The sequence below is a fragment of the Rhinoraja longicauda genome, chromosome 1 (assembly GCF_053455715.1).
Source record: "Rhinoraja longicauda isolate Sanriku21f chromosome 1, sRhiLon1.1, whole genome shotgun sequence".
NCBI lineage: Eukaryota > Metazoa > Chordata > Chondrichthyes > Rajiformes > Arhynchobatidae > Rhinoraja > Rhinoraja longicauda.
In genome coordinates, this window is record NC_135953.1 from 130,712,214 (window position 1) to 130,729,391 (window position 17,178).

At 43.8% G+C, this 17,178-nt stretch overlaps 1 protein-coding gene across 2 annotated transcripts in view; it reads right to left on the reverse strand.

The window, feature by feature from the left end:
• fstl5 (follistatin-like 5) overlaps positions 1-17,178 on the reverse strand; it is a 614,890-nt gene that overhangs the window by 547,652 nt on the left and 50,060 nt on the right. For both annotated transcript variants that reach the window (XM_078406756.1, XM_078406747.1), the window contains exon 3: positions 12,587-12,620. In XM_078406756.1, the coding sequence (XP_078262882.1) occupies positions 12,587-12,620 (34 nt within the window). The remainder of the gene's footprint in view (positions 1-12,586; positions 12,621-17,178) is intronic.

Sequence of the window (17,178 nt, forward strand, 5' to 3'; positions counted from 1 at the left end):
ACAGATAAAGAAACAGACTTCTCTAGTCAAGGTCAGCGTACTAACATAGAGCCAAACAAGCTAACAGTTGAGTCTACACGTACATCTGTTATGCCTGTTGCACCTGTTACTGTTAAACGATCAGGCAGGAACCGCAAACCAGTAATTAGGTTACATTTGTAAATATGGTTAAAAGTATTGATGTAAATCAAGTATCACAATACCAAAATTGTAACTGAGTACTTGGATTTAATACTTAAAAAAAGGGAGAGCAGTGTAATGTATTCATGCATATTCATGTGCCATGTTAATGAGTGGGCGTTCCTTGAGCTAGGAATGCTGGGTAAATAAAGGCTGGTGTGATTCAGGCAACTAACGTGTGAGTGTACTTTATCTTTATGCCGTGTTGATCATAACACTTACCATCTCGGAGGCTTCGGCCGTGGGCCCTGCAGACCGCAACATCGGGAGCTCGCAGGTCCCTGGCTGGCGACCGGTTTTTGGGAGCTCCAGCCGTAGCAGCTTCGACCGCCCTGAAGCGCGAGGTTTGATCGACCCGCTCGCAGGACCTTCATCGCCCTGCGTGGCTCGGCCGCAGCACTTTCCATCGCCCGGTGGGGGCTCAGGACTTTCATCGGCCTGCTCGGCTCGGCCCTGGGACTTTCCATCGCCCAGTGGGGGCTCAGGACTTTCATCGGCCTGCTCGGCTCGGCCCTGGGACTTTCCATCGCCCGGTGGGGGCTTCAAAAAGTTGGGAGCCTCGATCACCTCGTGGCACCACGGGAGAAGAATGAGGAGGAGATAAGACTTTGCCTTCCATCACAGTGAGGGTGTGCCTAGAGCAATCACTGTGATGGCTGTTTGTGTAAAAATTGTATCTGTGTGTCCTGTGCTTTTTGTTGTCTACTGCCGGACCCTGACGTGAGAGGACGCTGGCGTTGTTTATTCGCCGCTTTTCCGTTAGGATAGTTTGTCTGTTTGTTTTTATGTTGATTGTTTTTGTAAAGCGCTTTGAGCACCCGATAAGGCGCTATATAAAATAAATGAATTATTATTATTATTATTATGATCACACTGAATACTACAGCAGGCTCAAACAGCCAAATGGACTATTTCAGCTCCTATTTATCCACATTTTTATGTCCTTTCTCAAGACTGCAAACCCATCTCAAAACTCATTGGCTATAAAGCAGAAGTGATCCCAGCAAAAAGTATGTGGTTCCACTATCTACAACAAGGATCTTAAGCATTCGAAAGATACCAGTAAAGCTGCATCCACAAAATCTTCCAAACTCATTGGCAGATAAGCAAACCAAATCCATTGGCGGAAAGGCATAGGCAAATATCCCCTGTATTGAGATCTTAATTATATTTGGTCAATTCTGTTGAGCAGGCCGCATAATTCGCACGTCTGATGCTCGATTCCCAAAAGATATAAAGGTCCTTGCCAGCTAACCAGTGCCCAACTTATGTACAGCCCGTGGTTAGGAGACTGGAGGGATGCATTTGCTAGCTGTTGAGGAGTTCCAAGCACCTTCTACCATGTGGAAACTTGGTTCACAACCACACGTTGCCCTATTTCATCTCTTTGCATTGCCAATACATATCAGGACAAAGCCTCCTGTAACCTGAGGGGGACCTGGACTCTGTTTTGAATTGTGCCATAGAAAGACATAACTATTCAGACAGAGAGAAAGTATTCAAAAATATTCTCTAACCTCCTTGAAAAGGTGAAACATCTCCATTGATTCCTGGAATCTTTGGTCCAGGAAGTCTCAAACACAGAGAAGCATTTGGGATCATAAGGTCATAAGTGATAGGAGTAGAATTAGGCCATTCGGCCCATCAAGTCTACTCTGCCATTCATTCATGGCTGATCTATGTCTTTCGCCTAACCCCATTCTCCTGCCTTCTCCCCATAGCCTGTGACGCCCGTACTAATCAAGAATCTATCTATCTCTGCCTTAAAAAAACATCCACTGACGGCCTCCACAGCCTGTGGCAAAGAATTCCACAGATTCACAACCCTTTGACGAAAGACATTTCTCCGCAATGATAATAGTGAGAACGAGTGCATACATGATGGACATACATTATGTATCCATCCATACATTTGAAGAGCACAAAAGCCCAGTATGAATTGTGGAAAGAGTGCACTACTTCACATACTACCCAGAATCTGTCTTATCAAGCATCTGCTACCCTGGCTGTGTGTGATCTGTAATTCTGCATTGCCCTCATCACATGCCTCAGAGTGCACAGAATTAGTGGGAATGCAAATCATTGTTGATCCTAAAGGATTTCAAAGAAGAACAAAAATGGAGGATTACACACTGGATGACCTGCTAAGTTAACTAATCCTATTTTATGCCCTTTTGTTAAATGCGAGTCCTCACAGTTACTGACTTTTCAATCATTAGAAATAAATTTCCATATGTATTTATTAAATGGTTTCATACTTTTGAACACTTGTATGAAAATGACTACATAACGACTATATAATAGTCTGCAGAAGGGTCTCGACACGAAATGTCACCCATTCCTTCTCTCCAGAGATGCTGCCTGACCCGCTGAGTTACTCCAGCATTTTGTGTCTATCTTTGGTTTAAACCAATATCTGCAATTCCTTCATATACTATATAACATTAGATCTGGTATAAATTATTCAAGGAACTATTATTATTGCTAGTGTTGCATTTAAACATTTTGGCAAGTAGTTTGTTGATAAAAGCATTTAGAGGAGAAAGCCACACGATTATGTGAGAATGGCCTTTCTTATGGCCAGTGTTCTCTAGAACCTTCTTGCAACTCAGCTTGTCCCTGTCTTCTGGACCTATATATATTGAAACACTCAGAGCCGAGTTGGAGGACAGACACCAAGATACAGGGACACACTGAGTTAAGGAGATGAACAATTACCTCAGCCAAGAATGGAACCACTGACTGGAAATGAAAAGGTAAGTACAACTAAGTCTGAATCTATTGTCTTTAATATTTTTAGTTTATTTCGACATCTTTAAATTATTTTTGTTATTTAAATTTTTATTATATAGACTAGACGGGCGTGGACCCGTTGGGTCCAAATCTCTCTAGCGGGCCCGGCAACCCTCGTGCAAACCTCTCCTGCGGGCACGGCTACCCTCCCCAACTGACGAGCCGTGCGTTGGGTCAAAAACTCTCCTGCGGGCCCGGCAACCCTCCGTGCAAACCTCACCTGCGGGCACGGCAACCCCCGTTAGGTGCAACTCTCCCCCAAATGACGATCCGTGGACCTGTTGCCAGCCGGTGAGTATCCCCCGGGGCCATGGGTGGGCGAGGGGGGAGAGGAAAGGGGAGAGGGAGCCACTCACAGTTGTGATATTGCAAGGATTACTTTGTTGTATCACAAGGACTACTTTGTTTGCCCGCGTAGTAACATGTATATAAGAGAATGAGGTGATTTGGTGGTCATTCTGGTTCCAGGTGGCCGTGGAATAAACAGCCTGGATTTAAGCTCCAGCTTTCTAACCTTTTAAACACGTGTACTTGTGGTCCATCCAGAGTCATAACAAAGGTATAACAGATACCGGACCACGAAGTACAACACTCACCTCGACCCCGGGCGACCATCGCATCAGCTAAAGCGAGCTGTGAACCCGTTGGGTGGAAACCTCTCCCGCAGCGGCAGCTCGGCGGCCACGGCCGTCTTGTTTGACCCTCTGCTGCCGCGCTGCACCACGGGAGGAAGATCTGGGGGGGGGGGGGCGCATTTACGGCTCAATAACAGTGGCAGCTCGATGGCTCAGCAGCCCCCCCCCACCTCATTGGGCGCCACTCCCGTCACTCTGGCGGATCCAACCCCCGGCGGCCATCGTGCCCCCCCCCCCCCCCCATTGGCCGCCACTCCCGGCACTCGGGCGGGCCCATTGTGACGTCGAAAACGGCTGACTGCCAAGAAAAAATGGAGAAGTGTTTTTTTAAACTTAAAAATGTAAATGACTTTAAAAATATAACACCAATTTGAACGGAACGTGCTTCTGCACATCCCAGGACAATGGTGAGTAAGGTGGGCCTAACATTGTCATGCTATCGTGTACAGTTTTGGCTGCATTTCCGGATCAACGGACACAAACAAATAGACAAACTAACAATAAGATGAGAGCTTTAGTAATATATAATATATAGATTTTTTGGTTTCTTTGCAAAGTTTCAAATTGATTCTGGGTATCATGAGATCTAATACATGGTTCAAAAACATTTGGCAACAAAGAACTGTCAAAACACCAGCAGGGGGTTCTTGGGATGGGACCCCAGAATGCTCAGAGACCAATCTGCTTCACAGGAGGACCATTGTGAATCAAATGTCAGCTCAGTTTGCCTTCTGTTTGTCGATCAGGTTAGCTTGGGAGGAAGTGTGCCACCTTCAGCAATGAGTTCAAACAGTGGATCGGGCTCAGTTCAGTTCTGCTTCACAGAACACATGAAAAAGTGGTTGAATCAATGCCTTATTTTACTCAGGAATGGACAGAGAGGGAAACAGGACTCTTAAATCCATAAAATTCCTTGCATTTCCACAAAGCTAGATATAAGGTAGCATTAAGTGTCATGGTTATTGAGCAGTGTACAGGAGAAAGTAAATGGCAAAGAGTTGCAGAATTTGATATTTTAAAGGAGAAATTTAAGAAAGCTTTAAAAATCAAAAATAATTTTCAAACCTGGAGCAGGAAATGAAAATAAAACCTTACCACCCCAAATGAAAACTTAGGTTTTAAGATAATATACGATTATCAACCCATTGTCGACAACCTTCATGAATATTATTCCACAAGACATTACTATTTTTTAATTTTTCAACTTCATTTCCTCCAGGGTACTGATACATCAGATGATACATGTCCAGAGGCATCAACTGGTCCCCAATATAAATATCATTGGCCCCATAGGGCAGTTATAATAGCCGTGTGAATGGAGTTTGTATGTTCTCCCCGTGACCTGCATGGGTTTTCTCCGAGATGTTGAGTTTCCTCGCACACTACAAAGACGTACAGGTTTGTAGGTAAATTGGCTTGGTATAAATGTAAATTGTCCCAAGTGTGTGTAGGATTGTGTTAATGTGTGGGGATCGCTGGTGGTTGCGGACTCGGTGGGCTGAAGGGCCAGTTTCCGCACAGTATCTCCAACTTAAAACTAAACTAAAATAAAAACAACGTCTGTATTAATTTCACTCGCAGGTATAGAATAATTTTCCATATCAAATACAAACAGATTGTTGGGTTACACATTACATAAAATCTAAAAGATTTACTCAGATGCTAGATCTCTTCAATAGACAATAGACAATAGGTGCAGGAGGAGGCCATTCGGCCCTTCGAGCCAGCACTGCCATTCAATGTGATCATGGCTGATCATTCTCAATCAGTACCCCGTTCCTGCCTCCTCCCCATACCCCCTGACTCCACTATCCTTAAGAGCTCTATCTAGCTCTCTCTTGAATGCATTCAGAGAACTGGTCTCCACTGCCTTCTGAGGCAGAGAATTCCACAGATTCACAACTCTCTGACTGAAAAAGTTTTTCCTCATCTCAGTTCTAAATGGCCTACCCCTTATTCTTAAACTGTGGGCCCTTGTTCTGGACTCCCCCAGCATTGGGAACATGTTTCCTGCCTCTAGCGTGTCCAACCCCTTAATAATCTTATACATTTCGATAAGATCTCCTCTCATCCTTCTATATTTAGACCTCTTGTATATTGTTGCAGTGGTGGACAGAGTCTGCTGCTGTGTGAGCTTGAGAACCTGTATGCACAGTGAATTAATATGATAAAGTTTCTAACACTCGGGATTTGAGAGACTGAAGTAACCCAGTGGAGGTTCACACGGAATCAAATTGGCATGGACTGGTTAGAGCAGATGGCATGTTTCTGCTCTGTAAATACTATACAACACACTATTTTTTTTCTTTGGTATTTGGAAAATAAATACACATACAGTGCCCTCCATAATGTTCGGGGAAAAGACTCATCATTTATTTAATTGCCTCTGTACTCCAAAATTTGAGGTTTGTAATAGAAAAAAATCACATGTGGTTAAAGTGCACATTGTCAGACTTTAATAAAGTCCATTTTTATACAATTTGGTTTAGTCTTCCAATCAGTGTTGTCAACACCCAAGAACTCCAAACAGCAAAAGATCTAAAAAAAAAAATTCCCATGGAAGAGAACGATAAACAATATCCTCTCACTTTTCCGCAAATTTGGGTTGTAATGAGTACCACAATATATGTAATAAGTCAGCTAAACTGCATCCTTTCTCACAAAATATATTTGCAGGAATTCTTAGTATTTACATAAGTATTAAGCTGGGCGACTTCTATTCTGAATTTGAATGAGAGTTCAATTCAGCTGCAACCTACAGCTAGTATTTATGTTGCCTGCTTTGACTTAAGTGCTCAAAAAATCTTATGCCGTTAATTAATTTTCAGACATTCAATCTCTGCAAATGCTATCTTTTAGAAGTTATATGATTTTCCTTTTTCAAATATGTATATGGAAAATAAATTCCCATTGCATGGCAGCAAATGCAATGTAAGTGATAATTATCAACACTGATAATGCCACAAACCATATACTTATGCTCTCAGAAAGAATAGATCCCCATGACTTTGGGACTTGCTTCCAAAAACTTTAATTGGATTAACAAAACTTTAAGCCTGTCAATGTAAGTTCCAGGGCAAGGTGTATTTAGGATTAATAACACTAAGATGAAAGGAATGGCAGATTTTATTTGAATTACAAGTTGAAGAAGGTATAATAACTATAATAGAGAACAATGCACGAACAGGCCTAGACACAAAATGCTGAAGTAACTCAGCGGATCAGGCAGCATCTCTGGAGAAAAGGAATAGGTAACATTTCAGGTCGAGACACTTCTTCAGGCTGAGTCAGGGGAGAGGAAACTAGAGGCATAAAAGGTACAAAGAATAAATGAATGGAAGACATGAAAGAACAAATCAAAGCCAGCACAGATGATCAAGGAAAGGTGGAGCTCACAATGGTCCATTGTTGGTTGTGGAAAAGGTGATAACGAGGGAATACAAACAGTGAAACTAAGCAGGACGAATGTGAAACTAGTTGGACGACTAGGATAAAGAGAGAGTAAATGCAAGGGTTACTTGAAATTAGAGAACTCAATAATTATACCAATTTATTCACAAAATGCTGGAGTAACTCAGCAGGTCAGGCAGCATCTCGGGAGAGAAGGAATGGGTGACGTTTCGGGTCGAGACCCTTCTTCAGACTGAAGTCTGAAGAAGGGTCTCGACCCGAAACGTCACCCATTCCTTCTCTCCCAAGATGCTGCCTGACCTGCTCAGTTACTCCAGCATTTTGTGAATAAATCGATTTGTACCAGCATCTGCAGTTATTTTCTTATACTCAATAATCATACCGCTGGATTGAAAACTGCCCAAGCTGAATTGTTCTTTTCGTACCTTTCACTCATTTGTACTTTCTACCGTTTCAAACCTCTAGTTCCCCTCTTCCCTGACTCTCAGTCTGAGGAAGAGGCTCGACCCAAAACACCACCTATTGCTTTTCACCAGAGATGCTGCCTGACCTGCTGAGTTACTCCAGCATTTTGTGTCCATCTTCAGTGTAAACCAGCATCTGCCATTCCTTCCTACAGGAACAGGCCTTTCAGCCCACAATCTCTGTGACAAACATGATGCCAAACTAAAGTAATACCATCTGCCTGCACCTGATCCATACCCACCCATCCCTGCATATCCACTTGCCTACCTAATAGACATAAACATCACAATATAGAGAACCATAGAGATATACAGCACAGAAACAGGCCCTTTTGCCCAACATACCTCCATTTGGCCTATATCCATCTGAACCTTTCCTATTCATGTATCTGTCCAAATGTCTTTTAAATAGTGTTATAATACCTGCCTCAACTATCTTCTCTGGTAATGTGTTCCATCTTTCCACCACCCTTGTGTGAAAAATAAGCCCTTCAGATTCCTATTAAATCTTTCCCATCCCACCTTAAAGTTATGTCCTCTGGTACTTTGCGGCATGGTGGTGCAGCGGTAGAGTTACTGCCTTACAGCGAATGCAGCGCCGGAGACTCAGGTTCGAACCTGACTATGGGCGCCATCTGTACGGAGTTTGTACGTTCTCCCCGTGACCTGCGTGGGTTTTCTCCGAGATCTTCGGTTTCCTCCCACACTCCAAAGACGTACAGGTTTGTAGGTTAATTGACTGGGTAAATATAAAAATTGTCCCTAGTGTGTGTAGGATAGTGTTAATGTGCGGGGATCGCTGGGCGGCGCGGACTCGGTGGGCCGAAGGGCCTGTTTCCGCGCTGTATCTCTAAATCTAAAAAAAAAAAAAATATTTGGGTGAAAGACTGTGCATTCACTCTGTCGATTCTCCTCCTGATTTTGCACAACTCTACATGATCACCCCTCAGCCTCCTGTGCTCCCTGGAATGAAACCCGAACCTGCCCAACCGCCCCTGTAGCTCAGGATCTCAAGTTCTGGCAACATCATCATAAATCTTCCCTGCACGTTTTCCAGCTTAACAACATCCTTCCTACACTAGGGTGACCAAAACTGGATGAAATATTCCAAATGCGGCCTCACCAATGTCTTGTAGATCTTCAACGTAACATCCCAACATTCCCCAGAAGGTCGCGGGTAGGAGACTCTCTCAGGAGGCTGTGGAGAAGGCCATGGGTCCCCATGGCTGGACTCAGGGTCAGCGTCACGGACCCGTCTGGAGAGGACCCACCGCCCAAGGTCAAGTGGGTGCCGGAGGTCAGACAGACCTGTGTGGGTGCCAGAAGGTCGGACAGACCTGTGTGGGTGCCAGAAGCGCCCCTGTGACCCAAGAGGGACCCGGCATGGGGCACGCAACAAGAGAACATAAGGGGACCATTGGGGACTAAGTGGAATACTTTGTAACTTTGTCGGCATGCTTTATGTGGCAACTTGGGCCTCACGGTGGCACAACGGTCGAGTTGCTGCCTTACAGCGAATGCAGCGCCAGAGACCCGGGTCCGATCCCGACTAGTTCTGCAGTTCTGGTCGCCAAATTATAGGAAGGATATCGACAAAACGGAGAGGGTACAGAGGAGATTTACTAGAATGTTGCCAGGGTTTCAGCACTTAAGCTACAGAGAGAGGTTGAACAGGTTGGGTCTTTATTCTTTGGAGAGTAGAAGGTTGAGGGTGGAATTGATAGAGGTTTTAAAAATTTTAAGAGGGACGGACAGAGTTGACGTGGATAGGCTTTTCCCTTTGAGAGTGGGGAAGATTCCAACAAGGGGACATAGCTTCAGAATTGAGGGACAAAGGTTTAGGGGTAACATGAGGGGTAACTTCTTTACTCAGAGGGTGGTGGCTGTATGGAATGGGCTTCCGGTGGAAGTGGTGGAGGCAGGCTCGATTTTATTATTTAAGAGTAAATTGGATAGGTATATGGATAAGAGGGGATTAGAGGGTTATGGTCTGAGAGCAGGTAGATGAGACTAGGTCAGAGAGAGTGGTCAGCATGGACTGGTAGGGCCGAACGGGCCTGTTTCCGTGCTGTATTTGTTATATGGTTATATGGTTATATGGGTGCTGTCTGTACGGAGTTTGTACGTTCTCCCCGTGACCTGCGTGGGTTTTCTCCGAGATCTTCGATTTCCTCCTACACTCCAAAGACGTACAGATATTGTAGGTGAATTGGCTTGGTAAATGTAAAACTTGTTCCTAGTGGGTATAGGATGGTGTTAATGTGCGGGGATTGCTGGTCGGCGCGGACCCGGTGGGCCAAAAGGGCCTGTTTCCGCGCTGTACGTCTAAACTAAACTTTAGTTTAGTCAAAGGTAGGACACAAAATGCTGGAGTAACTCAGCGGGTCAGGCAGCATCTCGGGAGAGAAGGAATGGGTGACGTTACGGGCCGAGACCCTTCTTCAGACTGATTAGTTTAGTCTAGTTTAGTTTAGATACTACAGCGTCGAAACGGGCCCTTCGGCCCACCAAGTCCATGTCGACCAGTGGTTCTCGCACATTAACACTATCCTACACACACTATGGCCAATTTACACTTATACCAAACCAATTAAACTACATACCTGTACATCTTTGGAGTGTGGAAGGAAACCAAAGACCTCAGAGAAAACCCACGTGGTCATGGGGAGAACGTACAAACTTCATATGGACAGCAACTGTAGTCGGGATCGAACCCAGGTCTCCAGTGCTGCAAGTGCTGTAAGGCAACAACTCTACAGCTGTGCTACCGTGCCACCCTATTCTTTGCATACTTGTGTAAGCAAAACAAAGAATCTTACTGTGACATGCCACATGTGATAATAAAGTATCATACATTCATTCATTCATTCATTCATTCATTCATTCATTCATTCATTCATTCATTCATTCATTCATTCATTCATTCATTCATTCAACTTCTATGTTCAATACCCTGACTGATGAAGGCAAATGTACCGAAAGCTTTTTTGACCACCCAATCTCCCAGTGACGCCACTTTCAGGGAACTTCTGTACCTGCACTCCTAGGTTCCTGTGCTCTACAAGGCCTCTCCAAGGCCCTGCTATTCTATGTAAAGGTCCTGCCCTGTTTGCTATTCCCAAATGCAACACCTCACACTCATCTGCATTTAACTCCATTAACCATTCCTCAGCCAACTTGCTCAGCTGATTGGAATTCTGCTGTAGCTTTACACAACAGAGACTGCATCTACCAAATTAAATGTTTTAACGTGAGAAATAATTGAAATGAGTCTTTCTTTAGCCTAATACGTATCAAGAAGGCAAATACGTATTTGCCTTCAAATGTGCTGTGTCATGAGTGCTGTGAACCTATGAAACTAAATAAACAGAGACTAGGAACGTACCTGGAACTTGCTCAAGCTCTCTATGTATTCAGGTGCACTCAGTGAATCACCAAAGACATTTTAGAAGATAATGAATTAATTGAATATTTGTTTTTGAATATTTTGTGCTGAAAAATGGACGTTTCCATTATATGTGAAATGTATGCTGCAGATGTTGCACCTTGCTTTGCTGAGAGTCAGAAATGTTAATTATAGTTTGCACATTATCATTGTGATTACCGTACACAAGGCAACTGGCAGATTGATGATGTTATGATGTGCAAAAGAATGATGCTGAAGAAACATGAGGCACACTGCAGTATATGCCATGTTTAAGTGTTAAAGATTTATAGAGTTATACAGCAAGGAGATTGGCCCTTCAGGGCATCTTGCCCACGCCAACCAACATGTCCCATCTACACTAGTTTAATCTGCATGCTGCTTGGCTCATCTTCCTCTAAACCTTTCCAATCCACTTACTTGTCCAAATGCCTTTTACCGTGGCCAGCCTTATTACTTAATGGTTGGGATTTCCACCAGAAATGTTTTAAAATCTATCTGTTTATTACTAAAACTCTCATTGCGTATGTTTGTTTGTTTGGTTATTTGTTTATATATATATTTTTGTTCCCGAAATACAGCCAAAATGGAACATGATAGCACAACAATTTTAGGCCCACCTTACTCAACATTGTCCTGTGGTGTGCAGTTGCAAGTTTCATTCAAATTGGTGCTATATTTTAAAAGTTATTGACATTTTAACCTTTAATAAATCCGTTTTCCACTTGCAGTGGCCATAAGCCGTGCCTGCGCAGTAACACCTCCATGTTCGACGTCACAATGGGAGAAGGACAAAGAAGATGGCTGCTGGATCTGCACGTGCCCAGTTGGGGGACCCTGACCTGTCCTTCCTCCCGTGGTGCAGCGCAGCGGCAGAGAGAAACACAAACAAGATGGCCGCCGGCAGGACGAACATGTGGTAGCACCTTGCGTCAACTCTCCTGCTGCTGGACGCCGTGATAGCCACCCGGGGCCAGGGTGAATGGCTCCCTCTCCCCTTTCCTCTCCCCCCTCGCCCACCCCCGGCCCCGGGGAGTTTTAAGGGAGGTTGAGGGGGAATAGAGTGGGTGAGTGGGGGGGAGTGGAGGAGGGGGGGATGAGGGGGTCTGAGGGGGGATGGAGTGGGTGAGTGGGTGGGAGAGATAAGGGGGTTGAGGGTGGATGGAGTGTGTGAGTGGGTGAGTGGGTGGGGGTGGAGGAGAGGAGGGCGGGATAAGGGGGGTTGAGGAGGGATGGAGTGGGTGAATGGGGCGGGGAGGTGAAGGGGGGAGGGAGCGGAGGAGGGGAGGGTGCTAGACCAATGCAGGAGAGGTTTGGATCCAACGGGTTCACAACAGCTAGTATCCACTAAACAGTTCTTAGGAACAACTAGCTCTGTGTTTCAATTTACTGGTTGAAATCTTCCAATCTTAAACTCAAGTGAGATCACCCACAACCTTCATGGGGCAAATTTTATCTTGAATGGCAAACACCCAAAGTCATTTGATTTTCCTTGCAGCTCCACAGATCAGCATATTTAATTCCAGTAATATCGCTATTTGCCCATAAATTATGATTGATTCTATGACCAACACCGCAAAAAGCAAACAGATGGCATTGAAGCTATTTTTATACATAAATTTTAATCTGCTTACAAAATCAGTCAAATCCAAAAATCCATGAGCAAATTGATTACTCACCTTTTGATCTGATGCTCTCCGGGCTTCCATCTTGCTGTAATAAAATAGGAAGAAAACAGAAGTTAATAGATAAACATGTAATGATTTTTTAATAGTGTAGTTGTTAATATATTTTTGTTACCCACTGGGAATTCACAAAAAGGAAATGGGTAACTTTTTTGAAACTCTTTCTCCTGTATTATATTTTTACTTTACATTTTTCATTGAATTATTGAATCATAGTGATATGGATTAGGGTTCTGACTTGTTTGCACCCATGCCATGATTAGACCTGCTTTGAGAATTTTGTCAAAACCATTTACTGAAGTCACACAATGCAATGAAATGACAGGCAGAAGGAACTGCAGTTGCCGGCTTACAACAAAAATAAGACGCAAAGTGCTGGAGTAACTCAGCAGGTCAGGCGAATGTGGATAAAGTTTTGATTGAGATCCTTATTCAGACTGATTGTGGTGGTGGGTGGGCGGAGGGGGGGTTGGGGGAGAGGACAAAAGTGGGAAGAGAGTTGGGGCAGGACAAAACTGGTGAGTGATAGGTGGATACAGATGAGGGAGTATTTACAAAGGCAGATGGTTGGACAAAGACCAGAGATGAAAAGGTTTGAAATAAGGATAGAAAAGGTGCGAAATGTGAAGCCGGCGGATGGAATATAGGTGGAAGGGGAGGAGGAAAGGGAGAAATAGGTGAGAGTCTAAGTGGGGCACAGGGAATAAACGTGGGGAAGGGGGAGTTTTTCTTGTGGGTAGGTTCCCTAAAATTTGAGAATTCAATGCTCATACTGTTAGGTTTAAGCTACCCTAACAAAATATGAGGTGCAACAGTTTATATGTGGTCTCACTCTGGCAATGGAGGAGGATCAGGACAGAATGATCAGTGTGGGAATGGGAATGGGAAGGGGAGTTAAAATGGTAAGGAACTGGGGAGATTACGTAGGACTTGGTGGACCAACCAAATACATTGGATGAGGTTAGAAAAGGCACAGTAAACCTTTGTCTCACCTGGAAGGACTCCTGGGACTGTGGATGTATGTGAGGGAGGGGGGTATTGGGGGAGGTGTTACATCTCCTATGGCTGCAAGGTGAAAGTTCCTGGGGCGGGAGTGATTTGGATGGGAAGGGATGAGTGAACCAAGGAGTTATGGTCTCTGTGGAAGGCAGAATGGGGTGGGGGTGGGGGTGGGAAGATGCGACTGGTGGTGTGATAGTGTTGAAGGTGGCGGAAATGTTGGAGAAAGATGGGTTGGATGTGGAAACTATTAGGGTGAAAGTTAAGGACCAGGGAAACTCTATCCTAGTTCTGTCTTGGGGGAGGGGTAGCGCAAGCAGAACCATGGGATGTAGAGGATACACAGGTGAGGAATCCATCTGTGACAGCAAGGGGAAAACCATGTTTACTAAAGAAAGAGGGCATCACAGATCAAAACCAAAGGTGACAGGCAAGAGGAAGTTTTCAAACCAATCAGTAATACAAAAATAGAATAGTTAATGTAGACTGCATTACATAGTGAAATAATACAGTATAATTAAGCTTAGAATTATAAGAACAGATAAAAACAAATGCATTTTTTTTATTTATAACGTAAAATGCTTTTGATGTTTATGTCAGTGCTGCAGTTTTGGCCATTGCCTACTTAGGCAGCTCCTGAGATTGAGAGTGACTTCCTTCCATTCCTGTTTCAAGGCCACTGTGAACCTTCCACTGAGAGCTGGACGTACTTTATTGGGATTGATGGGAGTTTGGAGTGGGTACTTTGAGAGACAGTGTATTCCTTCTATCATATACATTGGCTTCTGGGTGCACTTACATAGAAAACATAGAAATATTTAAAAAATAGGTGCAAGAGAAGGCTATTCTGTCCCTTCGAGCCAGCACTGCCATTCAATATAATCATGGCTGATCATCTAAAATCACTAGCCCGGCCCTGCTTTTTCCCCCATATCCCTTGATTCCTTTAGCCCTAAGAGCTAAATCTAACTCCTTCTTGAAAACATCCAGTGAATTGGCCTCCACTGCCTTCTGTGGCAGAGAATTCCACAGATTCACAACTCTCTGGGTGAAAAAGTTTTTTCCTCATCTCAGTCCTAAATGGATGATCCCTTATTCTTAAACTGTGACTGCTGGTTCTGGACTCCCCCAACATCAGAAACATTTTTCCTGTATCTAGCCTGTCCAATCGTTTAAGAATTTTATATGTTTCTATAAGATCTCCTCTCAACCTTCCAAATTCCAGTGAATACAAGCCCAGCCGAACCATTCTTTCAACATATGTCAGTTCCGCCATCCTGGGAATTAACCTGGTGAACCTACGCTGCACTACCTCAATAGCAATAATGTCCTTCCTCAAATTAGGAGACTAGAACTGCACACAATACTCCAGGTGTGGTTTCACCAGGGACCTTTACAACTGCAGTAGGACCTCCTTGCTCCTAAACTCAAATCCTCTCTCAATGAAGGCCAACATGCCAATAGCTTTCTTCACTGCCTGCTGTACCTGCTTGCTTACTTTCAGTGACTGTTGTACTAGCACACCCAGGTCTTGTTGCACCTCCTCTTTTCCTAATCTGACACCATTCAAATAATCTGCCTTCCTGTTCTTGCCACCAAAGTGGATAACCTCACATTTATCCACATTATACTGCATCTGCCATGCATCCGCCCACTCACCCAACCTATCCCAGTCACCCTGCTGCCCAATCGAATCCTCCTCCCAGCTCACACTGCCACCCCAGCTTTGTGTCATCCACTTGCTCCCAACAAATGGACATGAGGTTTTCATTCCCAATCTTAAATCTCCTTTTCCATTTTAACCACTTCTCAAGATTCAGTGGTGATGTTACCCTTTTTGCCAATAAGAATTTTAGAAAATTCTTGAATCATTTGCTCTGCCACTTAGTAATCTGTGCCAGACTGTATTTCAGGAATTATGCATCACTTATCCTGCTGGTGGACTGGAAAGATTTTGTGGAATCAGAATTGGCATCTCTTCTACATTTGTAAATGTCTGTCATAGAAACATAGAAACATAGAAAATAGGTGCAGGAAGAGGCCATTCAGCCCTTCGAGCCAGCACTGCCATTCATTGTGAAAATGGCTGATCATCCACAATCAGTAACCCATGCCTGCCTTCTCCCCATATCCCTTGATTCCACTAGCCCCTAGAGCTCTATATAACTCTCTCTTAAATCCATCCAGTGATTTGCTCTCCACTACCCTCTGTGGCAGAGAATTCCACAAATTCACAACGCTCTGGGTGAAAAAGTTCCTTCTCACCTCAGTTTTAAATGGCCTCCCCTTTATTCCAAGACTGTGGCCCCTGGTTCTGGACCCCCCCCCCCAACATTGGAAACATTTTTCCTGCATCTAGCTTGTCCAGTCCTTTTATAATTTTATATGTCTCTATAAGATCCCCTCTCATCCTTCTAAACTCCAGTGAATACAAGCCTAGTCTTTTCAATCTTTCCTCATATGACAGTCCCGCCATCCCAGGGATCAATCTCGTGAACCTACGCTGCACTGCCTCAATTACAAGGATGTCCTTCCTCAAATTAGGAGACCAAGGAAGCCAGCACCGTATTAGTGCAGAGAAGAGTAGAGACCATTGCTGCCCAGAAAACCATGAGTTTTTTGCTGGGTGTGATGTTTTGATGTTCAAAATTCCTTTCCTCAGACAACAAAGGAGTTTTTGTTTTAAATATGACTGATCATTTTGTATTTAGCAACTATGTTTGTGTATTATTACTAAAACGAGACTTTCACTCAATCTGCCCAAGAAATTTGCATCAGCAAACTCTTCTAAGTCTCCCAATAAAATTTCCCAATTTCTAAGATGCTTGAACTAAGATGCTTGATCCATGTCACAATGTCTAAGATGCTTGATCCATGTCACAATGTCACACATGGTCCATAATAAGCCAAAAACAAAAGGAACTTATTCAAGGCATTATGCTCCTTTGACAATGTACACCACAGCGGAAAATTGTAACTTACCAGCTTAGATTCGCATGGATGTTTGGTGGGAATAAAATAGGGACTCATTGTTCTACAAAAAAATCTTAAAAAAGCTTGCTAAAAAAAAATCTTAATATTCTTTGATTAAGTTCAGTCTTTCAGTTAATTATTTGAACGTTTGCATTCAAGTGTGATAATGATATCACCTTCTGATGCCTGTGTGGAGAGGTAGCCTGACCTCAGAGACGCAAGAAAGCTGATTAAACATGCACAATTAAATTGGAAAAAGTGTAAAGAACCCTATGTAAATAACCATGACTGGGAGAGTGGGGGCAATGGGGGTGTGGGGGTGGCATCAGGATTTATATCATGAGTTCAACAAAAAAGGAACATACCGCTGATGAAACCTTATCTTCAATGGAACAGCTTGCAGTTTTTTACTCTTGACTGCCTGGGCTGCAAGTGCAAAGTGAACTTTTACCAAATTGCATGCCATCTTTGTTGGCAGGACTGGATATATCCGAAGTAATAAAGCTATAATTTTGGGAGCGATTAGCGCTGCCTGGGTCCTGCAATTACTGCCTTCCTGCCATTTATTCCTTTCTGCAAACTCTTTTGACTATTATCGTTGGCCTGGAGTGGGA